The following is a 25803-nucleotide window of genomic DNA, read 5'->3' on the forward strand; positions in this document are numbered from 1 at the left end:
GTTTCTTAATGATTCCCTTTCACTAATTAAGTAACATTATGACTAACCGTGATCATATTTTCATAAATTAACTGTCATTGCTGGTCATATTGACAAAAAAAAAGAAAGACATCCGCAGTCATTTACGTACTATAATTAAATAATATTTCCTCTAGACTGAAACAAAAAAAAAAGATTGCTAATACTAAATATTATATAAACATTAGTTCAGAACGACCACAATTTGGCACCTTTAATAGGTGTATCTCCCTTTTTTTGTCCCTAATTACACTTTCTGACCTTCCACAAAAGCGATTTACTAGGTCTGTGATAGTCACGTTCTTGAGTCATTCTTCCTTCAACAAAATCACAAGTCAATAACATTGTTAAACGGACTAAACTTTGCTTATTAACCCAAAAGGAATTCTGTTTATGTTAAAATTAGGAAAGTAAAGAAAAGAACACTCAAGTTTTACCACCACATTTTCCCAAACCATGTTGTAGTACCAGAAATATGATATATAGCCATCGAAGAACACAGTGGTATTTTCTGTAAAGCTGCCTCGATGTTGTAAGCATTAATTATCCTGAAGTGTGCCATAACCGTTCGTAAAAGATGCTTCGCTATAGGCATTCGACAGGCACCCATCCGACTGGGGGGAAAAGTAGAAGCAAGAAAATCCTTCTGTGGCTTACACTAAATAACCTCACTGTAATACTCAGCGCGTAGATTTAATAATAATTCACGTTTTTCTACAAGGTATTTTTATTTGAAAGGGATGCTTTCGAAGATATGATTTCAGTAGATGTAACAAGTCCTTGTAGTGATTATTAAAGAGTTATTAAAAAGTTATTGTTATATTATTATTTCCATGGCGTCTTCGGCGTGGAGAGCAGGGTTTTTTCCACCAGTTTATCTGGGGTTTTTCATCTCGCAAACAGGCAAACTGGCCCCGTGAATACAGAGAGATACAGTCAGGAATACTTAAAGGCATAGGGCTGACCATCTTATCCTCGTATTTCGGTTACGAAATCCAAGCATGCTTGGAAGGTTGTGGGCCTTAAAGGCATGTTAAAGCCATTTGGATAGGTACTTCAATTTACAAAAAAAGCGCATTGTTAGGATTAAAGGAAGAACGTTCGTTTTGAGATTAGGCTGCGTAACAAATCTTAGCCATAAGTCTCGCAGAGGATTGTTTCATCTGCATTGGAAGAAGAAGAAAAGTAATTCTCATTCGCATTTGACACACTCATATATGAAAGTTTATTAGAAAAGTTAAAACATGTTAATATAGGTAGGATTCTGCAGATATGGTTTAGAATTCTCTTAAAACAGAAAACAAATAAAACGCATGTATTTGTTTTCTTGAGTTGTTCTCTTGAACATTGGTTTGCATGGAATTAACCAGCCATCTCTCAATGCTAATAACTTCCAAGCGCATACAAACATGCAACATAACATATATTATGCTTAATAACTGGCTCACCTAAACTCCATTCTCCTAATCCCTGACGAGACAAGATTAATGATACATAAAACCATTGAGTCAATCCTTTTTTAATTATTTATTTATTTTATGTTGTTCCTACCTGCGAAATATTATTTTTGCAAACTCATAATACGCTTTGTATCGTGAGTAGGCTAAGCTTGGTTTTGTTGTTCATAAATATATATAATATTCATCAAAGCTTGAGTTGCTTCCTCAGACCTTAAGAAAAGGCTGGTTATGTTCCACTTATTCGAGCCCTACCCAAGGGTCCATGAGTTGTGGAAATACTTTCTGAAAATGAAAGCTGTGCCGAACAAAGCGGCCTTTTGCAGCTTCCCAATTTTTAATCCATCTAACTCGAGTGCTTCTAGATGATTTTTCAATGTTTTAGAGATGGCGCCTAAAGCACCTATTATTATGGGAACAACTTTCGTTGTTCCCATAATAATAATAAAATGTTCCCATATTTATATAAAATATAAATATATTTTATATATATATACATATGTAAAAAAGTTTTTACCTTGGGTATACTATGCGTTAAAGATACCAAGTAATTATATAAGCTTGGTTTTAATAATTTTTCCCAAGTAAGCAAACAAGCAAGTAAGCCAGTTTGTGCCTGAAAGTATTTTCAGGTCTGAGGCAACTCGTGGTAAAGGTAAAGAGTAAGCTCTGGTCACTTGCCTTAGTATCTCACATAATGCAAAGCACATCGCCTTGCGAACATATCAGCTTCTATGCATTAAGGGAGGGACCACTACCCAGAAAGGTTTCGACCTTTATTGAGGTCTCGTCAGTGGGAGCCAAAACCTGAGGTGATAATACCAAGGTTGAAGTAATGCAGAGCTTATATATTTTACTTACACGAGTTGCCACAAGGTACTTTGCCTTATTAAATAAAAATCTCAGGATGAGAGAAAGATGTAGAAAAGTTTTTTATCTTGGGTATACTATTCGTTAAAGATACCAAACAATTTTATAAGTTTGGTTTTAATTCTTTCTGCATTACTTTCAAAAAGCTCTGCATTACTTCAACCTTGGTATTACCACCTCATGATCTGGCTCCCACTGACGAGACCTCAATAAAATTCGAAACCGGTCTGGGTAGTGTCCTTCCCTTAATGCATAGCAGCATACATGTCTGCAAGGAGATGAGCTTTGCATTATGTGAGATACTAAGGCAAGTGATCAGAACGTACTCCACCTTTACCATGCGTTGCCTCAGACCTGAAAATATTTTCAACCGCAAACTTGGCTTACTTGGGAAAAAGGATTAAACCCAAGCTTATAAAATTACTTGGTATCTTTAACGTATAGAATAAGCAAGGTAATAAACTTTTTTATATCTTTCTCTCATCCTGAGATTTTTATTTAATAAAATCAAAGGACCTTGTGGCAACTCGTACAGGTAAAATTTATAAGATCTACATTACTTCAACTTTGGTATTTTCACCTCAGGGTCTGGCTCCCACTGATATGCTTTTGCCAGAAGTTGTCCGTTTCTTTGAGGTATGAGAGGCTCTGCTTGGGGTAGGTTTTTGCATGTCTTTGAGTGGGGCCACCGCTGAGATTATGGCTTTGTCTGGTGGAGGGGTGAGCCTGCCACTGGGTAGAGCCAACGCTGAGAATTTCTTCTCGGTGACAGGGTGAACTTGTCACTGAGTGGAACAACGCTGAGTTGAACGGTCCTTCGGTCACTCGTAGGGAGTGGTCTGGGGACCACCTAATTTCTAGAGAGGTCTTTACTTAAACAGCACCTCAATAAAGGTTGAAACCAGTTGGAAGCTTGTGTGATGAATGGCAATGCTGTAGCCCATGAAGTTTTAACTGAGGCTCGGCTGTTGCTGTTACCCCCCAGATGAAATATGAGCGGCTCTGCTCGGTGGTGAAATGAGCCTGCCACGGGGTAGAACCAACGCTGAGAGTTCTTCTCAGTTGCAGGGTGAGCCTGTTACTGAGGGGAACAACGCCGAAGTTTTGATCCTTCGGGTTGCTCATTGTTGGGGCGATCTGGGGGATGGCACGAGTTTTTGGAGAATGACCTGTACTTAACCACCCAATAAAGGTCAAAACCGGTCTGGGTAGTAGCCCTTCCCTTAATGCATAGCAGCATACATGTCCGCAAGGAGATGTGCTTTGCATTATGGGAGATACTAAGGCAAGTGATCAGAGCTTACTTCACCTTTACCACGAGTTGCCTCAGACCTGAAAATACTTTCAGGCATAAACTTGGGTTACTTGCTTGTTTGCTTACTTGGGAAAAAGGATTAAAACCAAGCTTATAAAATTGTTTGCTATCTTTAACATATACAGTATATATATATATATATATATATATATATTTTTTTTTTAACTTGTTAAAATATACATTAGAAGATAGGTAACAAAAGGACTATTTACATATTATAAGTATATAAGTATATATATATTACAGAGAAAGAAAGATTTTCCTTTTGTATATACAATAGAAAATGCAATAAATGAATGAACATTACAGTTCAGTTTAATTCTTAGTTATCATTCAGATGAAGTGTATTGTCGTCGGCAATTCAGAACAGGGTACAAGTTGGATTCCACTCCTCTATGAATTTCGCGACAGTTCTTGTTTCTTTGTGGTAATCAAGTTCCAGTGAAAGTCTGCTTTGTAGTTTCCAACGTAAGCTTTATATGAAGGTTTGTGCCGATTCGGTGATGGATGGGTGCTGGTTATTTCTTGTGTGTTTTAGATGGAAGCTGTAGATGACGGGCTCAACTCAGATGAAGAGGAAATTGCCTATTCTGTGTCTGTTTTCTTCTGTACGGACTAAATTCCAGTAGTCCTCTTGGACTACTGGACTTTAGTTACAAGTAACAGAGGCAGTATTAAGAGCATAGGTGATCATCGCTTTGTTAGCAGGACAGGTTAGATATGTGTCTTCCAAGGTACCTGAAACTTCGCAAAATAGACACAGATCCGTTTCTCTAAGTTGAAATTTGTAGAGCTTAGAAGGAGTTGGTAAGATGTTATGCCATAGTCTCGAATGATGTCGGAATCTGGTTTGGCACACTTGATTTATATGGAAGATCCCACTGAAATCTGAGTGGTATGTACAGCTTTTGGATGAGAGGGTTAAGGATGAATACACGAAGGGCAAAGTTGGAGGCCCTGACATCAGGAAGTGGTATAATTTCTTGCAGTTGGAGGGAAGCTTTGGAAGTGAGGCTTCAGCTGATACAAGATGAAAGATCGGCTCCGCGCAGTTTCTAGAAAGAATACGGATTCCCTGAGGTGTTGCAATGTCTGGATAGGCTTTTATAATGTCAGCTTGCATTTGTTGACATTGCTTTTAAGGTTTGGGTGTTTCATTGGTAGGCATATGAATGTTTTCCACTTTAGGGTATAGGTCAGGAGGTACCCTATGGTTCTTATTCCTGCCCAGTTCCATGAAGGAAAAAGCAAGGGTTGGCCAGTTGCGAGACTTGTTATGTTTCTGTTCGAAAATAGAGATTCTGTAAGAACAGCTGACTCTGTTGATCCTGTCAGTGTGTGATGAAGTTCAGTATTTTTACAGCCCTGTAGAGCATCTCTGTAAAAATGAGACAGTTTAAGAGGTGATGGTGTAGATCTGGCGATTCAGAGGATTGTGGAAAGTGTGAGTCCTCTGGTGGATGATTTCATGATGTAATCGGAGGTGGTTACATAAGTGTGATCGGACTGAAGTGTCTTTAGGAGAAAGATTATCCTGAAGTATCTAATCTTGTTTTCAAGAGAAATCAGGCCTTGTACTCCCTTACTGAGTGGCTTGCAGAGTTCAGAGTATGTTGTACAGCAGTTAGCATTGTTCCAGAGGAAACGTGTGATTTCCTTTCGAATGTGATGGAGAAAGGGCGGTGAGCACTTTGAGGGTATGCCATAGCACACTCAACCATCTGGTTAACTATTAGTACTCTTCCTCTAAGTAACGACATTAAACGAATACTGTTCCGTTTTCCTAACACCTGTTTAAAACGGTTGTGCAGCTGTGTCTAGTTCAGGTTATTATATATTTTGGTGTTGCCGAGGTGTACATCTAGATATGTTTGTCCTTCATTTGACCAGGTACATTCGATCTGAGAATTAGTTCTAGACTTCCATCTGTCCGACCACAAGCCAGTAGTTTTTGCTGAGTTTAATTTGGCCCCTGAGACTTGTGCATATAGTCTGTGTGCTTCCTCGGTTACTGTCATTTCTTCTTCATCTCGGATTATTACAGTGACGTCATCGGCATATGCTGACAGGGTTATTTTCTGATGTGATTCTATTATGCTGGTTCATTTGGAGATGACGGTGTCGTGTACTCTTTTTAATTTAAGGGTTCAATGGCCAGTGTGTAATTTAACCCTTCTTACTCTCGAAGGATCAAACATCCTTATTTGATCCCTCGAGAGTATGACAAAGTGCTGGTGAGCCTGTTGTTGATTTTTAAACAGACGAGTGCATCTCTGTATAGCAATTGCATTGCTTCGATAATGAGAGGCCATAACCTCTACTCGTGCTCTACTCTGTCGAAAGCCTTCTCCTGATCAAGGCTGATGAGTGCCAGGTGTTCACTGTGGCTGTTTTCGGTGTGGATGAGATCTCTTATTAAATGGAGTTTATCATGTATTGATCTTCCTACAACAGAATAGGTTTGATGTTGGCCATTAACATCCCGCAGTGTTGGCTTTATTCGGTTTGCTATAACTTTGGAAATGATTTTACAATCGGTGTTGATTAGTGAGATTAGACCCAGTTTCGGATGTCCGTGAGGTTTCACTTCTTTGGTATCAGCCGTGCTACTGAGGTCGTGACAGATTGTGGGAGCCCATTGAGGTAGGCTTCTTGCAGTGTTTTCAGAAGAAGTGGTCCGACTTGATTCCAGAAGACTTGGAAAAACTCTGTTGTGAGACCATCAAGTTCGGGAGATTTGTTCTTTGGCAAAGTTGTGCATGCAGTTTTCCATTCATTTAGAGTGATTGGATTTTCTAAGTGGTTCAAATCTGTTGCAGAGATGCTTTTAGTTTCTTTCATTATTTGGTGAATGGCGTGAAGGGATGTTCCTGTAGAGCTTTATGTATTCTTGTAGTATTGTAGGTTTTCCGAAGTGATTTTACTTGGATCTTCTGTGATGATGATGCCATCTTGAAGTCTAATAGAGGAGATGCCGTTTGCTGCCTGGTATGTATTTTTCCAAAGAGAAAAAATTTTTTGGAGGCGTCTGAAAGATTTATTTGTATGTGCCGCGATCTAAGTAGGGCACCTTTTGCAGATAATTCTGAGTGTCTTTGCATGTGCTTCGAGGGCTGAATGATATTCAGGGCTTTCGTCTGGAAGATAATTGAGCTGTTCTTCAAGTTGTCGGATGCTAATGTTTCTCTGTTCTTTCTTCTGGTGACTGTAGATTTATATAGATAAATAGATTGATTTTTTTCTTTTTCGGAAATCCTGTTCCAGAGATCAAACATGGAACTTTTTCAAGCCACTTCAGGTCTCAATAAGCGAGGTCTCACTCTAATATAAAAAGTACTATACGAAATCATATTGAGATGCTGTATAATAACTTATTCGTTTTGTGCAGACCTATTGTTATTGACATATACCATATATGTGTTATATATGTGTGTGTGTGTGTAAATAAATAAATGAGAATGTTTTAAACATTCTCACTTATTGGAAACAGGTAAATTGAACTTCCATTTTAGCGAAGAAAAAGGTAATGATTAAAAAACAAGTCAGTGAAAACTTTTTAAGAAATCACGAGAAAGAGAGAGAGTGAGAGAGATTACAAATATTATGAAACTTCGAAGATAGATTTATTATGATGATTTCATGCGATTATGAGAGCGATAAGTAAAAGTTCCTTAGATTGTTTGTGATATTAAGAGCAATTATAATAATTTTGCTATCACAAACTAAAGATGTTAATAAAGAACAAGGCAAAACTTCGTATGGAGTTGAATATTTTAAAACAACAAGTAATTAAAATGTTAATATAAATTTTTAGATAGATTACATGCCGTACAATATAGTAGAAATAACCTAACAATAAGAGAAATAAATGAGGGAAAATGTTTCTTTCATTTATTTTTAATGAAAAATATAAAAGAGAAATTGAAAATATAGATGAAGCCAACAGAATAAAAAAAAAAGCGAGACTCAGGAAATTCAAACAAAAGAAAAATCTTCTCATAGTGAAGCTTACTAACAAGCAAACCAAGATAAAGTGCTACGACTCAGTAACTTAAAATTACTTACAACCTCAAAGCTTAAAATTGATCAGCCAATAAACAGATGTTTACATCAGAATATATGAATACATGCTTCAGAGATCTCCGTTATTAAGAGAGGAAAGAACATAATGAAAAACAGTATGACATGTCAGGTAAAAGGACGCAAAATAATTGTTCCCGAGGAAACAAAATAACGCTAAAGTACTAGTAACAAGAAATGAAATAGATTGCAAGCAGTAATCTTAAATGGGAAAAATACTACACATATAAACGATTGCATGTATTATTACGAAAAATTCTGCAATGATATTTTGGTAATATAAAATATAAAATCTTAACAGATTTCCAAGAATTTAAATGAAATCTTTATTTAAAAATCTTCATGAACATAATTGCCGTGAATATTCTAAGTATTATTAAAAATTATTGACTAGAATGAGAGGCCCTATATCCACAACATCATGAAAAATATATTTTAATTCTAACTGAAATCTCTTATACAGAATGAAATGAGTACCTACTCACTGAAGCATTACCAGCTTACACTACACTTACCTCAGAACAACAAAAAGAAGAGTAACAATACATGTGTATGTCAAATCACTCTACAGTTTGAGAGAAGGAATTAAACTTTGAAAGTAAAACGAAATCAGCATTAGCGCCCTTTATTAGCATGATACCATTCTATAGATCAAACCAGAATTATTTCAAAACTAGAAAACTTGCTTCATAGCATTAAGTATGAAGTTTACTAAAGAAGTAAAATTTGCAGTAAAACTCAGCTAGATCACGGACTTATTGTAGATTCAATAGTAAACCCAACTATGGAACATCGGCTGGGACTGGTTAATATATGAAACACTCTACAATGAATTTACAAAAAAGCAAACATCCACCACACAAAAAAATAAGACACTAACACTTGATTAATAAGGACATTCACCTCTTAATCCAGCAAAGACGCAATTTGGAAGAAAAAAAGTCAAGAACTCTCTCCTACGTAAAAATCTCTAATAATTTTTCATATTAATCTCATAAGATTATTATAGAATGCTGCAGAATATTATAAGAATTAAAGTAAGAACATACAAACAATTCAACTGCAATAGCTTTTTTCCACCACTGAAATGTAATTTTGTAATATTAAGAAAACATGCCAGAGAATAAAAGTTAGTGAATAATAGGAGCAAGGAGAATGCCAAGAATTAATATGAAAATATTTCAATTAAACGATATAATTCTATAAATTACTAATCACTTCAATAAAATGTCTCTTAATATTGCCAAACTAAAACAGCGAGAATATTACATGACTATTTTCCTTCAGTCACATGAAAGAAGCAGAAATTGTCAACTGAACTGTTCAAAAATTAATGAATAAATAAATCATAAAATAAAAGATAAAAATAGAATTTGATGGAATCAGATTTTCGATATGAAGAACTTTAGCCTTCTATAAATATTCTTCACCCCTAGTTTAATACAATAATCAAAACAGGAAATATTCCTCTAAACAAGGTCATGAGCAACAATGATCCCATTTCCAGTCTCTCTAAATTGGAAAAATATTACAGAAAGAAACCTGAATAAGGGATTTTTACAACTACACCAAAATAAATAATAATGACTATAAACCAGTATGGTTTCCAAAAATGAAAAAGTAAAACTGGCTTATTTGTAGCATTTGCGGACAAAAAAAGAATTGTTCTTGTTAAGAGAGTTATTCTATTTTGTCCGCAAATTCTACGAATAAGTCAGTTTTACAGTTTTACAATTTTTACAATGTCTACTGAGATACATCTAAGTTTTATAATCCAAATTAAAGAAGACAAATGTAGAATCTTTCTAAGTTATTGAAAGTGTTTGAATTGATGGGCATTTTGGTCCAGGTACTGCTGATAATGCGGCCCAGTGAAGTTGCAAACATACGATTAATTTCATTTGGTTTTGGGGCGCATTTTCTTTCATTTGCCGGTTTTGAACTGTAAATTTTATCTTTGATGTGTCCGCATAAAAAAAAAGTCCCGCGTCTGGGCTTTTTTTTTTTATGCGGACAGCGTGAGATCTGGAGAAGGTGAAAAGTATTCAATGCTACATCTTTACCTAACCCATCTATTTGGGAGATTTTGGTCAATATAGGCCCTCACATCACGATGGTAGTGGAGAGGTGATCCATCTTGCTGGAAATAAACCTCCTTCTCATCCACAAACTTATCTCGAATGCGTGGCATTAAGGATTTCTGCAGCGAATTCAAATAAACGCACCAGTGTTGTCAAAAACGAATGGGCCAATTAAGCCCAACGCTGACAATCCACACCACACTGTAACCCTTGGTAAGTTTATGGTGTTCAACCGTAACATGCGATTCTCAGTTGCGAAGTAGCTGAAACTGTGACAATTAATTGAGCTATTTGACTGAAATGTGGACTTATCGCTCCAAACAATCATGTTTGAAAACTGTGCGTCCTCTGCACATTTTGCCAGGTATCACTTACAAAGTTCAACTTTCCGATCAGGGTCATCTTCAGTAAGGACGTGGACTAATGTTGGAATAAAGTTTTTCCAATGCACATGATGGAAAAATGCGACGAACAATCGATTTTGAAATTCCTGTGTCACGAGTTGCTTGCAGAACAGATTTGCTTTGGCGATTGGCAGTAAGTTTCCAGCAGCTTATTTTCTCTTGTGGACACTGTTTCTGAACCTCTTGAACAGTTCTATCTGCTTCAAACTTATCTCTAATTAGAGTAATGGTGATTTGAATTGATGGATCTCTATGAAACTTCCTTCTAAACTGTCTTCGCACTTTGTATACGTTCTCCCACTTCCAGTAGCACTTTAGGATAAATTTCCTTTCCTCCAAGCTTAGTCTCGTTGCAGTCATTGTTTCAAAACATTTTTGAGACAGCCTGTATATATATATATACTGCTCAAAACAAAATATGGGATATTTTAGTTTCTGCCGGATAATTATAATTGTTTTCAAATAATTATAACTATTGGGTACTTCATATATGAATAAATATTTCTTACTAATGGATAGGGCGTAATTGATTAAATATATTAAGAACGTTTTAAAATAAATGTGTTGCATTTGTAAATTATTTTAATAACTTTATAATTTACAAGAAAACCAACATATCCCATAATTGTTTTGAGCGGTATATCTTCAATGTCAAAAGCATTTCCCCCGGACCAGCAAACGATTTCCACTTATCGAAACCCTCAAAATATCTCATGCTCCCTTGATACAGAATTATGTTACATTAGTCATCATGGCAATTACATCATGATAATAAATGCCAACTAATTACTACGGTATCGCCAAAACATCCACCGAAGCAGCTTTGAAAATATGATTTAGAATGTACACCTAGATGTAACGCTTATGTAACAATATCTGATACGATCTCCCTAACATTGAAGATAAAAATATAAATACATTTATTTAAAACTATTATATTTCGTGAGTTGGATCTAATAATTTGTTGTTTAGGTTGTTTGAATGTTATTTTTATGGTATTGCTGACTAAATGTGAGGGAAGAGAAATTTGTATTTATATTTTTATTTGATTTATATTTTTATTTTTTCTTCCGACATGCACAAGTCGGTAAGTAATTAGCTTTTTGATATTAAGCATGCATTTCATTTTATTTTTCAAACGGGAATCTTTGTCTCTGTTTTTTTTTATTTTTTTTTTATTTCACTTTGAATTTAATTAATTTGAGAGAAATTTTTATTTCTTTTTTTTTGGTTCACAACACCAGAATTATTTCAAATATTTATAGGTATTATTTCTGTGAAAATTCCCATGTTACTCCACTAAAATAACTATTATTTTGAGTAGGCTAATATAGCCCACTTTCGTTTAGGAGTTCCCCTTTTTTTACAATGTCATTGGCTCTTTACTCGAATGTCAGGGCATTACTGAAGTATTATAAAACTGATATATATGAAAAATAAAATAGGAGGAAAATTTGGACATTTTCACTCCTCTTTCCCAAAAAAATAACTTCTATACTCAGGTCCTTCTCCCCCCCCCCCCTCCCTTCCGAATGTTCTTTACCCACTCTTAATAATAATAATATTATACATATAAAAAGTACCGGTTTTTTCAAATAATTTTCCCCACATTACTTTACTCCCACTTTCGCCCCCCCCCCCCAAAAAATAAAAAAACTTCCTTTAACAGCAGATGAAAGCATTTCGTCTGGATAAGGAGACAGAAAACAACACTCAAAAAAGCATGTCCAAATTTTCCTCCTATGTTATTTTTTATATATTAGTTTTATAACGCTTCAGTAATGCCCTAAGATTTTGGGTGAAGAGCCAATGACATTGTAAAAAAAGGGGCACTCCTAAACGAAAGTAGGCTATATTAGCCATTAAAATAATATTTCAAATAATTCTGAGCATCTATCTGAAACGATTTTTTTTGTACCAAATGTCTTTTTAAACTCCTGCTTGGTCTCTTGATCTCAAGAAACAGACGTTCCATTTATGGTCTTATCTTTGTTGCTTCTTGTTTAATTCCTCCCCTTATTTCTAACCGCTAGGATAAAAGGAAGTTTAGCCGAGAAAATACGAACCTCAAGGAGAAATGTTACCTAAAAAACAACGATGACACAGACTCGCTCTTCTACCACTATAGAATTTACGAAGTATCATTTTATGGAATTGTATTTAGAGTATTTTGCTTTTCGTTCCCAAGACACAACACACAATTTAATCCCAATGCCAAATGGTACTACACGCTATTTCTTAACTAGAGGGTGTGGATTTATTAAACTATAGAAGTTGAATTTTGGCAACCTTGAAAATTACTTCTAAATATCTAATCCTGTAACTACTGCTTTGAGTAATATTAATTAATTCTAGTAGAAAATTTGGACGAGCAGTTGTTAGTCTGTAAAAATTATAATTAGTTTCTCACAGATTCTTAAACCCAATGAAAAAACAAAAATAAACAACAATAGCAATATAGAAATAGATTAATAAGAACGAACCTCAAATATTCCAGTTTCAGGATCCATATCCAAAAGAGAATAATCAGCATTTCGGTCACCATTTTCATCGATACTAACATTTCCAGTGATACCTGCAATGATTTGAGAAGTTTAATCCACATATGTAATGCATAATGATTTTTTCTGCCTTTAGTTAAGTGAAATTATAAAGTGAAATCAGTTTTTGCTCTTTATCAACAGAGACTCTTACAACGACCTATGAATAATGAATTTCTCGAAGAGAAAAATCGCAAACAGCTGTTGATAACAATTTTTCTTCCTGAGCAAAATTTGTTCTTACTGCAAATTTTTCACCCTGGGGCGAAATTAATTTACTTTGACGTAAATTAATGTTAAATAGTACCTCTTAATTTTAAATTATTATCTACAAATAGTTTCTCCAAAGACACTAGATTAAACAACATCAGTGCGTAAAGGTGAAAAAAAAAGTTTTCTCTTATTATGTAACTTGCTATTCTGAAATGAGTTGCTCTGAAGATGAATTCCCTGCTTGCATTATCTTAATTACGCACCTGATCGCAAGCGCTACTCGTAAAATGAGATAATTGATCAATGATAAGCGTATTTTAAAAGAAGTTATTTTCATTAACAGCTTATTATCTCTCAGGTAAATTGGATGCATAAAATTTAGACAACAATAACACCTTTTACAAGTATTTCAGTACGAACCGAAATTTACATAAAAAGAATTTGTTACAGATGTATTTGCATGTTCCACTAATGAGTTTTGCGATTATTGATATTTTGTCTTTTTTAGACTCAGTCTGCCTGTTATACTAAATGCAAGAAATAACATTGCTTTTTTTCTGTATATAACGCAGATTATGGTTTGCCCTGTTACCGGACCCACCTAGTTTCCAAAGCAAATAAGAAAAAATTTCATAAATCTTTTGAATATTTAGCAACAAGCAACCACAATAAACGACATAATGAAATTAAATCAGTAACTCAGGATATGCTTTTGAAAAAGATTGAGAGACTACCTCATTTGATCAAAAAATGTTGACTTTTATTTTAAACGTGTATAGTAAGAGATTACTATAACTATTATATATTATCTGTCAAGTATATGCTGTGTGTTGCGTGTATGCTTATAGATAGTCGTTTGATTTTATAGTGAGTGATTTTTTTTTCAATAACTAGTATGACCCTTGATTATACACATTATAGAGTTCCTTGTAGTTTATTTTCTTTTCTGTTCTCTATTCTTAAGTCTTTTATCTAACCTATTACTCTTTATATTATCACTTGAAACAGTAATTGTATTATACTCGTATTATATTTTATTACATTCTATATGTACTATTAATTTGTAAATGTGTACTATTAATCTTCTGTTGTCACTTGTATTGCTATAATACTTGTGTTTCATCACTATTATTTTATATTACCAATTATACTACCATTTCAGTCTTAATAAACATAACAAAATAAATATAATTATTTGATATATTTCATGTAATTAGTTTGATATGAAAGTATAATCCATGAATTATTATTCGTAATCAATGCGATAATTTACACTTGCATTTCTTACATTTAAAGAAGGTTATATAACAATGTATATATCTATTATAATGCATTTGTGCAATATACATTTTCGATTACTCTTTTGATAACACACACACACACACACCAAGGAAAACATCATCATTATCTTGTAATAATAGTTGTGATACATAATGATAATAATATTTCTTCCTTTTAACGATTACAGAACATTTTCTTTAACCATCTATCTTTGTAAGGCACATCTACAAGAATAAAAACTATATACCATATCTTATAAGCTTAATAAAATAAAGGGTGGGAGGAAAAGAAAAAAAGGGGGATAAATCTGCGAATAATCCAAATAAAATTTCATTTTATAAATTTTATTTGGATCTTAGTCTATGAATTCTCTATAGACTAAGGCAAAGAATACGACATAATAGTATATGCAGAGAGAGAGAGAGAGAGAGAGAGAGAGATTGTGAAACCAGTGATAAAAATTCATTGGTAAAAATATATAACCAGTAAGGTATAATTATATAAATAAAATCACGATGTTTTTTATATAATATCGGAAAATAAGCGAATGGCAGCGGAATGTTAAGGGAATGAATAATCACATCACCTTCTAAGTTAAAAAAGCCTTTCGTGAAGAGAGCGGAACTAATGTTTATTGTATATTGGTATGGGTGCACATGATCTTTCCTCTTTAATCTTCTACATTACTGATCAAGTTACGGCTTTCGTTTCTGGACATGCTAGTGTCCATAGGACAGCGGTATTTATGTTGATACCACCTCCGTTATTCTTGTTTTAGTGTTCTTGTTAAGATTGGTAGAGTTTGAGAGTTCGCGTAGACTGTTTATGTTTTACCTTAGTGACTACTCTCTTGATAGATAATTATCATTGTTGATTGGTGTCATATGTGTTACTTGGAACAATTTGGACAGAATAATGTGAAGTTTCTTATGAGAGGTATTCAGTGTTTGGTCCATTTAAGATGGATAGGCAAGACATAAAGTCCGAGACGCTTATCGTGTGCTACAGGATTAGCTTCGGATACGACAATATTGGGCAAAATAATAAACGTAGTGGTATGAATAACCGTACAGAGGAACTAGAATAGGAAACGCGATTCTTAGGGTTTGTTAAGAACTAACTTTTGGGTGTTAGTGTTGTTTATTATGATAGATGTATTGTAAAAATACGTGGTTAATTAGATCAGGTGTTGTGCTTAGGAAAGGGCGATGTTGATATCTCTTTGAACTAGTAGCTGTGCAGTTTCGTCTGCATAATGATATATCTGGCTCCGTATAAAGGTATTCTTAAATATCATTTATGTGTATATTGAAATGGTGACATAAAGCGGCTAGACCGGTTATATTCCGTTGCTCTTTGGGTGAGTTGGAGGTTGAATTCCCTTAGTCTCCAAAATTTAGATAGGGCTAAACCAGCCTAGCATACCTATCCACTTTGAATAATAAAAGGCGTTAGGGAATTTGTAATTTTTTTTTGTGCTATGTAGTCCTGTGAAAGTGGAATTTGATTCCATAACATTAGACTACCAGAGGAAATAAGTCGGGCCGATTCTCGTAGACCAGAGAAATTCTTTTTTCTAGACCTTTTTCATGCAGATTCCCAAGAGTCGATTTTGGTATTCTAAGATTTGTTCCCTTTGAAACTCGTGCTTTTAACCGCACAACTGTAATAAATATGACCGCAGAACTCTTACTATTTCATATAATCGTATATACTGTTAGTTTTCGGGATCAGGAGATAGCTGAATTTTTCTGACGTACTCTCCTTACTTGCGGCTTAAGAAAATCATTGATATCCTTGGGCTAGATACATGTGATGTATCTAGATTAAGGCTGTATGTTGGTTGCTTTGCCAGTTTTAAAAAGTTTGTTAGGGCGTAAAACCAAGTTTTAATTCTATTCTGTATTTTGTTTATTAATGTAACGTATAGCTTATAACAAACACCTTAGGTTTTGATCATCTTGGACTGGTTAATATTTCTGAAGTATGGAAAGTATGGAAATTAGATAAATGTGATAGAATAAGAGTATTTGTATTTTGTGCCTATGTCCAATCTGTTTGACTTTAGATATGAATCTAAATATCGATAATATGCTTATACACGCTACAGTTCATATGTTTATTACAAATTTCAATATTAATATTCCATTTTCTTTAGTGATGAGCGAATAAAGATTTCTAAGAGTAAATTAATTCGTTTCGTTGTTTGAACATTACTCTCATTTAATTAGTTTATTATGTAGATTATTTGTCCCAACACATAATGTTCTGTGCATAATCATAGTTTTATTTTCAATTATTGATTCACATAATTTTCATAATGATCTTTCAAACGGAATTAGGAAATCTGAATTTATTTCCCTGATTAACTAAGAAAATAAATCTAAACTTTAGAGCCCAACCTATTTTTATTGGTTTCAGCTTCCGGGGTTATAATCTTGATATCAGGCTCATCAAGTTTTGTGTCTGTGAATCCGGAATATTAGAAAATAGCAACTTACGTTAGTCGTCTTCAACGGTGTTTGTTTCTTCTAAGCCTGGAGTACTTGGAAATATACTTTCAATTATTCATGGATATATTCTCAGACATATTTTTTCTAATATTGCGGAATCCCAGTGTTAATGCATTATTGAAACAAACCACCAGTGCCAAACACTGCGATACTAGCTTCATTTCTACTTACTTTCTTATCTAAGATATATACAAGTCCCTGCAAAGAAGTTCCTCCAGAAGAGACAACATCCCTCTTTTGCACTATTTTCAGCATGAGTTAGCAGATATCTCAGACCTTGAGGAGAGGAGCATTTGCTGTAATCTTATTGTGTGAATTTTTTACCCTTCACTGCGATGTGCATTTCGAAACAGAAACCAGCAATTAAATATCAGTATGTTGTTAAAAATTACTTTTTATGACTTACGTAAACTAAGTGGTGAACTTCTTTTTAGTTCATGTTATGAAAACAGATAAGAATGTTTGATGACTTTGCCTAAAGGACTGAGAACTTTTATTTGTTTCTTGACGAAGAAAAGATTTCTATGATTAGTTATGAAATGTATGCTGAAAGTTTTATGATTAAAGCAGAATATCTGCTAGTATATGGATTTGTTCAATATTAGTAGCAGAGTAAGATTCTTTTTTTAATCAATAGAAAGGAATACCCAAACTGGTTTTATTCAAGAAAGGAAATTGAAAGAAGAAACATTCTCGAAAAAAGAATTGATTTTAAAAGGCATTACCAGTGCGTGATTCAGGTTCTGTTTTCGAAACACACATAAGCTGAATGAAAGATTTTTTTCACTAAGTGTGCTTAAATAAATAACTTGTCTTGTCTGAAATGAAATGAAATGAAAGAAAGAAAGAAAGAAAGAAAAGAGCTGGATTGTAGTTGTTATATTAAAGTGCATCTAAAGTACTGTATAAAGAAGTGCACGCAGTTTCTTCCGAAAAGCAATAAACATATACTTTACGCGGAACTGAATTCATTCTTGGTTACACGAAAGAAAACTGTTTTAGATTGTTCAATAATGTTCTCAACTCTGAACTTGTAGTTTCGCTTGATGCGACGGTTAAAGATGTTAGTTAGTCGTCACTTCTGAGAAATGCATCTCGTTCAGTCTGGAAAAGTAAAACATCTTGCAAATGACTGACTATTACCTAATTCACTACAGTTTTCAGTTCTTTTAAAATAAATTTTAATCTGTTGCAGTAAGATAAACCACAACTAAAAATAACAGACTTTTTTACCTTCAGTTTTCCATATTTAATATTACCATTTTCATCAATTACTACAAATAAATAAATCCATTTTTCTTTTTCTTAATACGGAAAATGAAATAGGGGAAAAATATAACATTTTTCCTCAAAGGAATTAGCCGAAACAAACTAATAAAAGAAAACGAGGATAATGCGTTAGAAAGCATATATTTTCTTTATGTTGTTTTTCGTAAAACTTTGAAATGTTTTTAAGTGTTATGAAAGCAGAAAAGCAGAGAGAGAGAAAGAGAGAACTCAAACTTATTATAATATGATTGAAAAAGAGAAAATCATACTTTTCTTTTCTTCTTTCGAATTATTATTTTAGTTTCATTTTTAGCAATTGATCATTGTATCCTTATTGTACCATGACCAACACAGAGAATTAGCTTAAAATTTGCAAGGCGCAAAGGAAAAACAGGTGAAGGATTTCGTGCACATACGCTTATATCTCATTCTAATTACTGGGTATGAATATAACAATAGTTCTCTCAAAAGTTCATTGAGTTTAGTGATACGCTGAATTGAGTTATTGATTTGTGGCAACTAGATTTAGTACATCTGGTTAATACAAATGATAAAGCAGTGGTATAATCGATTTAAATAAATTGCCAATGTTAACAGACTAAGTCTAGAAGAAACGTTTATATTTCAATAGGTAGCTGGTCAGAAAAGGATCTAATCGCATACAATTATCTCTGCACTATTTTTATTTTTTATTTTTAAGTTACGGAAAAGATAAATGTTTACCTCAAAAGCGACTTCACTACAACTGAGAAAGTCAAACCTACAGATGCTGTAGCTATAGTTACTTCAGAAATATTGGAGCCCACATGGCAGAGCGAGAGCTGAAATGAATTTCGTTGTATGCCTAACTGCAAGTGGAACTCACGTTGAACTTGCTCTCTAAAAACGTTACGCTCCAAGTTGTTCTTTCCAATACTTGTTCTTTCCGCATCATACGTTTTTCCCGATATATTTAATTTCTTTCAAAATGTAGCAACGTTTGTAGTAAACCTGTATATTAAGCTTCTGCAACCTTCGTCATGTTTTGTGGTACTTTTACTGCTTATAAAAGCTCAATAAAGTAATGACATATTGCAATATGATGGACATTTTTGTTGTATATACAGCTTTCCTGATTCGCCTTGTGCTACTGCATGGTACCAAACTCACTCTAGCTCTGCATATGGAAGAAAAAGTGAATTTCTGTACGATATATTTACTATTTTATAGATAAATAAATAGAAAAAGAATCTGCTGGTGAGTTAACACATGACCGTTTCTAACACAAACAATCTAAATATTAATAGTATATCAGGGGCAGATTTGGCAAGAAAAAATTAAAACACTATTAATAAAAGAAAAGAGAATTTATAATATGCTAGGCTATCAATATTTTTACTCAATGATACATTTTAAAGAAATGGTAATCAGTATATAACTTAGTACAATTATGTCCTTGGGATGCCCAGCCTTAATGTTTAGCTGATTACAACTCATCTTACATTACTGAAAAAAAAATTTTAATGAATATAACAGAATTTTGGATGATATAATATGGATTAACAAGAATATCTTCATCCTAAATAAATATAAAAGTATGACATATATTTTTGAATTTGAAAACACAATTAGAATATTCCTGCCACTCGTATTTTGTGCAGTATGCATTTAACATTATTTAACCATTTGGTCTCTAATTTAATGAGAAATTCCTTCATAATTTTTGTTTCCCATTGTTGAGTGTATTTTAATGGTAAAAGCAAATAAACATACTTGATAATCGGTATTAATATTAACTAGTAGAGGTAAAGTTTAAAAAGGATTTAACATGTAACGATAAACAGAACTACCTTTCCTGGATCGATATTAGCAACTGTAACGTTTTAAAATGATTTAACATTTAATGATGGAAAGAAGCACAGTTCGTTGGTTTTATGCAATTGTAGTGATCTGAAATAACAAGCGCATGTAGTAAGAAAAGACATAATTCGGACAAATATTACCTTTCTTTCACTTATAGTTAAGTTATTATCATATCCTACAGACTGTTTGCAGCTTATAATCTGCAAGACTATTAATATTTTTACTCAGTGATGCTTTTTAAAGAAATAGTAATCAGTATACAACTCGGATATTCTAATAATCACAAAAACGTATCGTTGCTCATAGAAAAAAGCTTGAGGAACTCTTTCACTTTTTTGAAGTGTGGTATGGAGCGAGATTCTGTTGGAAGATGAGTTCTTTGTCTTTCCGGATCTGTGGGACCACTCCTTTCTCCAATATTTTTATGTATTGGTCACTTTTCATCATACCGTCAAGAGGCACAAGTGTTCCTGGATCGTCATATGTAAAACAACCCCAGAACATTTTTAGCTGGGTGTTTAGGAGCTTGTTGACGGTGAGTAGGAGAAGTCTTCTCAGCAGCTGAATTGCGAACATAGGGTACTTACGTACTCTCCTTGGACAAAGAAATCGCTCTCATCTGAAAATATGACCTTCTTCCACTTCTCAACAGTCCAATCTTTGTAAACTTTTGGCCACTGGAGCCGCTTTTTCTGCACAGTCTTCGTCAAGATATGTCTCGTTTATGGTCTGTGGACAGTCCTCCCAATAATCTTAGACTGTCTGTCATGTCAGAAATATTAATCGCACTAGCTACAAAGTCTTTATTTAAGTCTACAACAGACAATCTTCATTTTGCTTTTTGTAATTAGGGAACAATCTTGAGTAAGTGTAGTTTTGCTTTTTCTCCCACGTTTTCCATTTCTGTCAGGAAAAAACGTACATACCTCCCTAAACCTCTTCACAATCGCATTTCCATATCGCATCTAAAACCAACACCACACTCATTTGTAATTTGTCTTTGAATCATGGATGCGTTGAGAAAGAGTAACATATTTTGGAACGCTTTCATGGAGATGTATCCATTTTATAGCTACACAAAATGAATAAAACACTATGAATGTCAACTTGTTTACACTATTAAAAATACACTACACTATTAATAAACATCGTAGAGACACGCAGCACTCAAGCGAAAATGTGAACAGAAACCAAAATCAAAATTATTATGAGCTGAAACCGAAACCAAAATCAAAATTCGTCTTGTTCGCTACTTATAAGTGTGTGCACCTACAGAACATTTGTTTTATTATTATTATTTCGTAAAACGATAAGTGTGCCAGTACTCATTCATTGTAGCAGGAAAAGCTGAAAGTTAAACGCGTGTCACTGTCAGTAAAAATACCGGTACGCAATCGTACGTAGAGAATCGACCAAAAGCACCACACACACAAACTTCAGGTAAAACAAATGCTAAATAATAGTAAATAAATAAAAACATCTGAAATGTATTAAAATCTGTTTATTTTTAATTACATATAAATATATTATTAGATAATGTTAGCATTTACTATACAGAAAAGTGAACTTTCTTACCCACGAATGTCCTGTTCCACATCTTCTGAGTGATGACAGATCCATTTGTAATGCTGTAACCCTCAGCTAGAGTTTCGTTTAAAGCTAAAGCATACAGCAACACGGCTTCGTGGAAAGCAGTGACAAATTGGTTCACCTATGAAACAAGTTCAGATGTTTGTCATTCAAAATATTGTTAATAGAAATTATTTTTGTATTCTTAGAAGGAAGATGCATTATTGAAATTCAAATTGTGGGTATTTTATTTGATATTTAGTATTGATAATCCTATTTTGTTACACTTTCATTGCATATTTGCACCCCTGAATATTATTATAATACTGAAACATCATCATAATTAAATTCCTGATGTACCCTCAGGGGATGTACAGGATAATTATGATAGTACTGTATGAAAAAGTTACACCACTATTAACTTCCAATCAATAATTTTCTTCCAAATTAATCCATTATCTGTCAACACCCCAATATTATCGGATCTTATATTTCTGTCTTTTAAGGTACTTTTTATTGAATCAATCCATCTACATCTTGGTCCTTCTCTGGGTCTTTCCCCTTCCAATCTGCAAAGAGACACTTGCTTTGCTAATCTTTCCTCTCTCATTCTGTTTAAGTGACCATACTACCTGAGATTAACTCTACTAATCTTCCCGAATGCTAACAATGTTAAGTTCCTTCCAGATATCCTCATTTTAATGTGATACTGCCATTAATGCCATTTGTTCACTCCACCAATCTTTTTCAAAACTCTCATACAAGCGATCTATAGTCTTTGAACAAGTGACTTATTTCTACCCAGCTCTCGGATCCATAAGTTAAAATCATTTCAACACTGTCTTGTATAATTCTGTTCTGTTGTCTATTTCGATATTTATTATTATTATTATTATTATTATTATTATTATTATTATTATTATTATTATTATTATTATTATTATTATTATTATCATTGACAGAGGGCGCTGCGTAGAAGACTGATGCATGCACGCTGTTATCACTGCTCCCGTTTTTAAAGATTTAAAGTGGCTTTAACTCAAGTTTTTAATTTGAAAGTGCTGCTATTTAATTCTTCTTGTCACGCTGAAGACAGGGACGATTAAATCATCAAAATCGGCTAAGTAATATCCAAATTTTCTGTGCTGAAAATCATAGAGTGAACGGATGCCGCCAACCAACAAAGAACAAAGGACGTCGCCACCTTAAAAGTCGCACTACAGTCGCTAACGGGAAGAAAGACTAAAGGTCAAGCACAATGAGATGTAACAAGTACAATTAGCTATTAAGCAAAGAAGGGGAGGTTTGGTCGCATTGTTCTGGATGTGGCAAAAGACAACCCTACCAATGCTCTGGGATCTCAGAAAGCACGTGGAAAGCAAAAGGAGCCATTAAACTGACTGTATAGCGCTGTCTACAATGCCGTGAGAAAATGAAGAATAAAGAACAAACACCAAATAAAAGCAATGACGTACAATAAGGTAAGCCGCTTCCTGATCCTAAAATTACAGACAACTTTGATTCCTTCAAACTCATGGTTAAAGATTTGCTAAATATACACGTGGAACAAATCAACAAAACGTTTGAGGAGTATGAACATTACACATAGTTTAATAACGTGACCTCTGAAGAAATGTTAGGAACCGTGCGAGAAATAAAGAAAAAAAATTAACGGTAGCGATAGAAACACAAGAAACACTCAAGTGCGAAAATGAAGAATAGCGAAAAGAGGTAAACACACTGAAGTGTCAAATGAAACACACACTACAAAAAGAAAGAAAAAAACTTCAAATTGAAGGAATAACAAAAGAAAAGACAGAAGATTTAAGCAACATAATGCAACTGATCGGCAGCAAAATTGACATTCAAGTCACAACCACAGACATCGTTTCTATTAACCGAGGCCTACAAAAAAAAAAGCAAGACCGCCACCAATCATCGCTCGTTTTACCAGCAGAAGACTGAGAGAAAGAGAGAGAGAGAGACTCCACTCTTGCAGCAAGCAAGAAAACAAGGCCGACAACATCGATCCTAACTGACAGGAAACTCCAAACACCAAACTATATATCTGAACACTGGACTCCATACTTTAAAAATCTTTTACTCCAAGCAAGAAAGGGAAAAACAGAGAAAATCTACAAGTTCCTGTGGAGTAAGGATTTATAGATATTTATGAGAACACTCTAGTTTATATAATTGCAAGAGAATCCGACCTACACGGTCCTACTAATATAAAACACTTACTCTTCACTTCCTTAAAAACAAGACAACAATCCATGGATAAATGGCGACATACTAAATAGTATTACTGTAAAAGAAAATCTATGGAAAAAACTCAAAACGTCACCCAGTAAACACACATTTACAAACCTTACACAAGAAATCAGCTAAATATGGGCTACATTCAACGAATTAGTAACTCGAAAAAAGGAAACTTCAGCACAAGATTTTATTGCAAAAAGTTTCGGTCAGGACACAAACCAAGAGGAACTAGCAGACTCATTCAAACATGCATTCACAAACAATATCACCCAACTCAAAAAAAAAAAAAAACTATCAACTATCAACAAAAAACTACCGACACAAAGTCAACAACAAACAATGCATTTTCCACATGTAACAAAACAGGATTGAAATAAGCACTCTTACAATTAAAACCAAAGACCACTCAGGAATAGACAAAATAAGACTCACAGACTTTATAACACACTTTGAACAAATAAATACAATACATTTGAGACTCGTGAACATAATGTTCGACACTGGCAATATTCCACAATAAATAAAAACTGCAATAATTACGCCAATACACAAACACGGTAAAAGAAACGATACTTAGAACTACAGACCAATAGCTACCCGACCAGTCAGCTCAAAACGTCTAGAAAAAATAAAACACAACATACTACTGTAGAACCATTTACAGAAGTACAACATCATCTCACAAAACCAATGAGGCTTTCAGAAAACAAAAAGACATCTCCGACACAAAAAACAAAGCTCTCGATAAAAACAAGTACGCCGTCCTTATACTGCTTGAATTAGCCATAGCATTTGATACACTTGAACATGATATACTACTCACCAAACTATATTCAATAGGTATAAGAGGAACACTGCATACATGGTTCAGGAACTACCTCTCAAACAGAACACGAGTAACATAAATAGGTACATGTAACAGCCGGGGTATACAAATAAAACACGGTGTCCCTCAAGGCGCCATATTATCACTCACTCTATTCAACATATACATTAACACTGTTGATAACATGTCAAATATTTCAGAACGCAGATGACACCGCACTCCTAGCAATCCACACAGACATCAACATGGCTCTCTCCAAAGCACAACAAGACCTAAATGAAATCACAACATACTTCTACCAAAACGCAATTGTAATCACCGCATCAAAACACAGATGTTGATAATACACAACGCAAGAATCATGCGCCCCGCACCACTATCGATACCCTGCCACACATACCGCTGCATTAACAACAAAAAAAAACCCTGCCAATTTCCCGAAATCAAACCTGTAACACGTGCAAAATACCTTTGTCTTATATAGATTGCCAGCTTAAATGGACAAACCATATAGAATACCTACATACCAAACTCTCCGGATCATCGCAGCAAAGCTCTTCCAAGTAAAAGACATGATTCCATCCAACATGAAAAAAATCCTATATCACAGTATCCGCGAATCCCTACTCAGATACGGTATAACAGTCTATGCAAACACACCAAACAGCCACCTAACAAAATTAGAAATATTACATAGGAAAATTGTGTCAACAGTGATTTGGACACCTATACGCAACAACCAGTATCCGACCAGCACATGGCGACACACAGAATCCTGAGCATTAAAAACCTAAAAACACTACATAACATTAACAAGGAATTACTTCAACATCGCCTATAGAATAATGCAATGTAGCCACTATAAAATTTATGCCTCCATATTTGAGTATTTCTGTCTTAATTTCATCTACGCCAGCTGCCTTTCCATTTCAGGTTTTTGATGAGTTCTTTTACTTTAAGTGTGAATATCTATTTCTGTTATCATGCTAACATTGCTTGTTGTCATTTAGCAGTTTTTCAAAGTATTTACTCCAGCATCTAGAATATCTTTATCTTCAGTTTTCATGTCACCTTTATCATATCTGATTCCTTTTATAGTACTCTTTCCTCCATTCTAAGCTTTTCCAATAGCCTTCAGAATATTTTAATAACTTCCTAATATTTATTTTCTATGTTCGTACATAATTCTCCATGACTTGACTTTTGTTTAGCTAGTTTTACACAGTGCTTTGGTTTTCTTACATTTCTTTTTGTGTTCTCCAA

The 25803-nt window shown here is 34.1% G+C and overlaps 1 protein-coding gene across 1 annotated transcript in view; it reads right to left on the minus strand.

Annotated features, from left to right (window-relative positions):
- Positions 1-25803, minus strand: part of LOC150104327 (atrial natriuretic peptide receptor 1-like) — a 358232-nt gene that overhangs the window by 103907 nt on the left and 228522 nt on the right. The window contains exons 4-5 of the mRNA XM_090396458.1: positions 21459-21594; positions 12705-12800 (exon numbers count right to left, since the gene is read on the minus strand). Of these exons, the coding sequence (XP_090252584.1) occupies positions 12705-12800; positions 21459-21594 (232 nt within the window). The remainder of the gene's footprint in view (positions 1-12704; positions 12801-21458; positions 21595-25803) is intronic.

The sequence above is a fragment of the Typopeltis vanoorti genome, chromosome 8, assembly GCF_054136105.1.
Source record: "Typopeltis vanoorti isolate ZY-2024b chromosome 8, IOZ_Tvanoo_1.0, whole genome shotgun sequence".
Classification (NCBI taxonomy): Eukaryota; Metazoa; Arthropoda; class Arachnida; order Uropygi; family Thelyphonidae; genus Typopeltis; species Typopeltis vanoorti.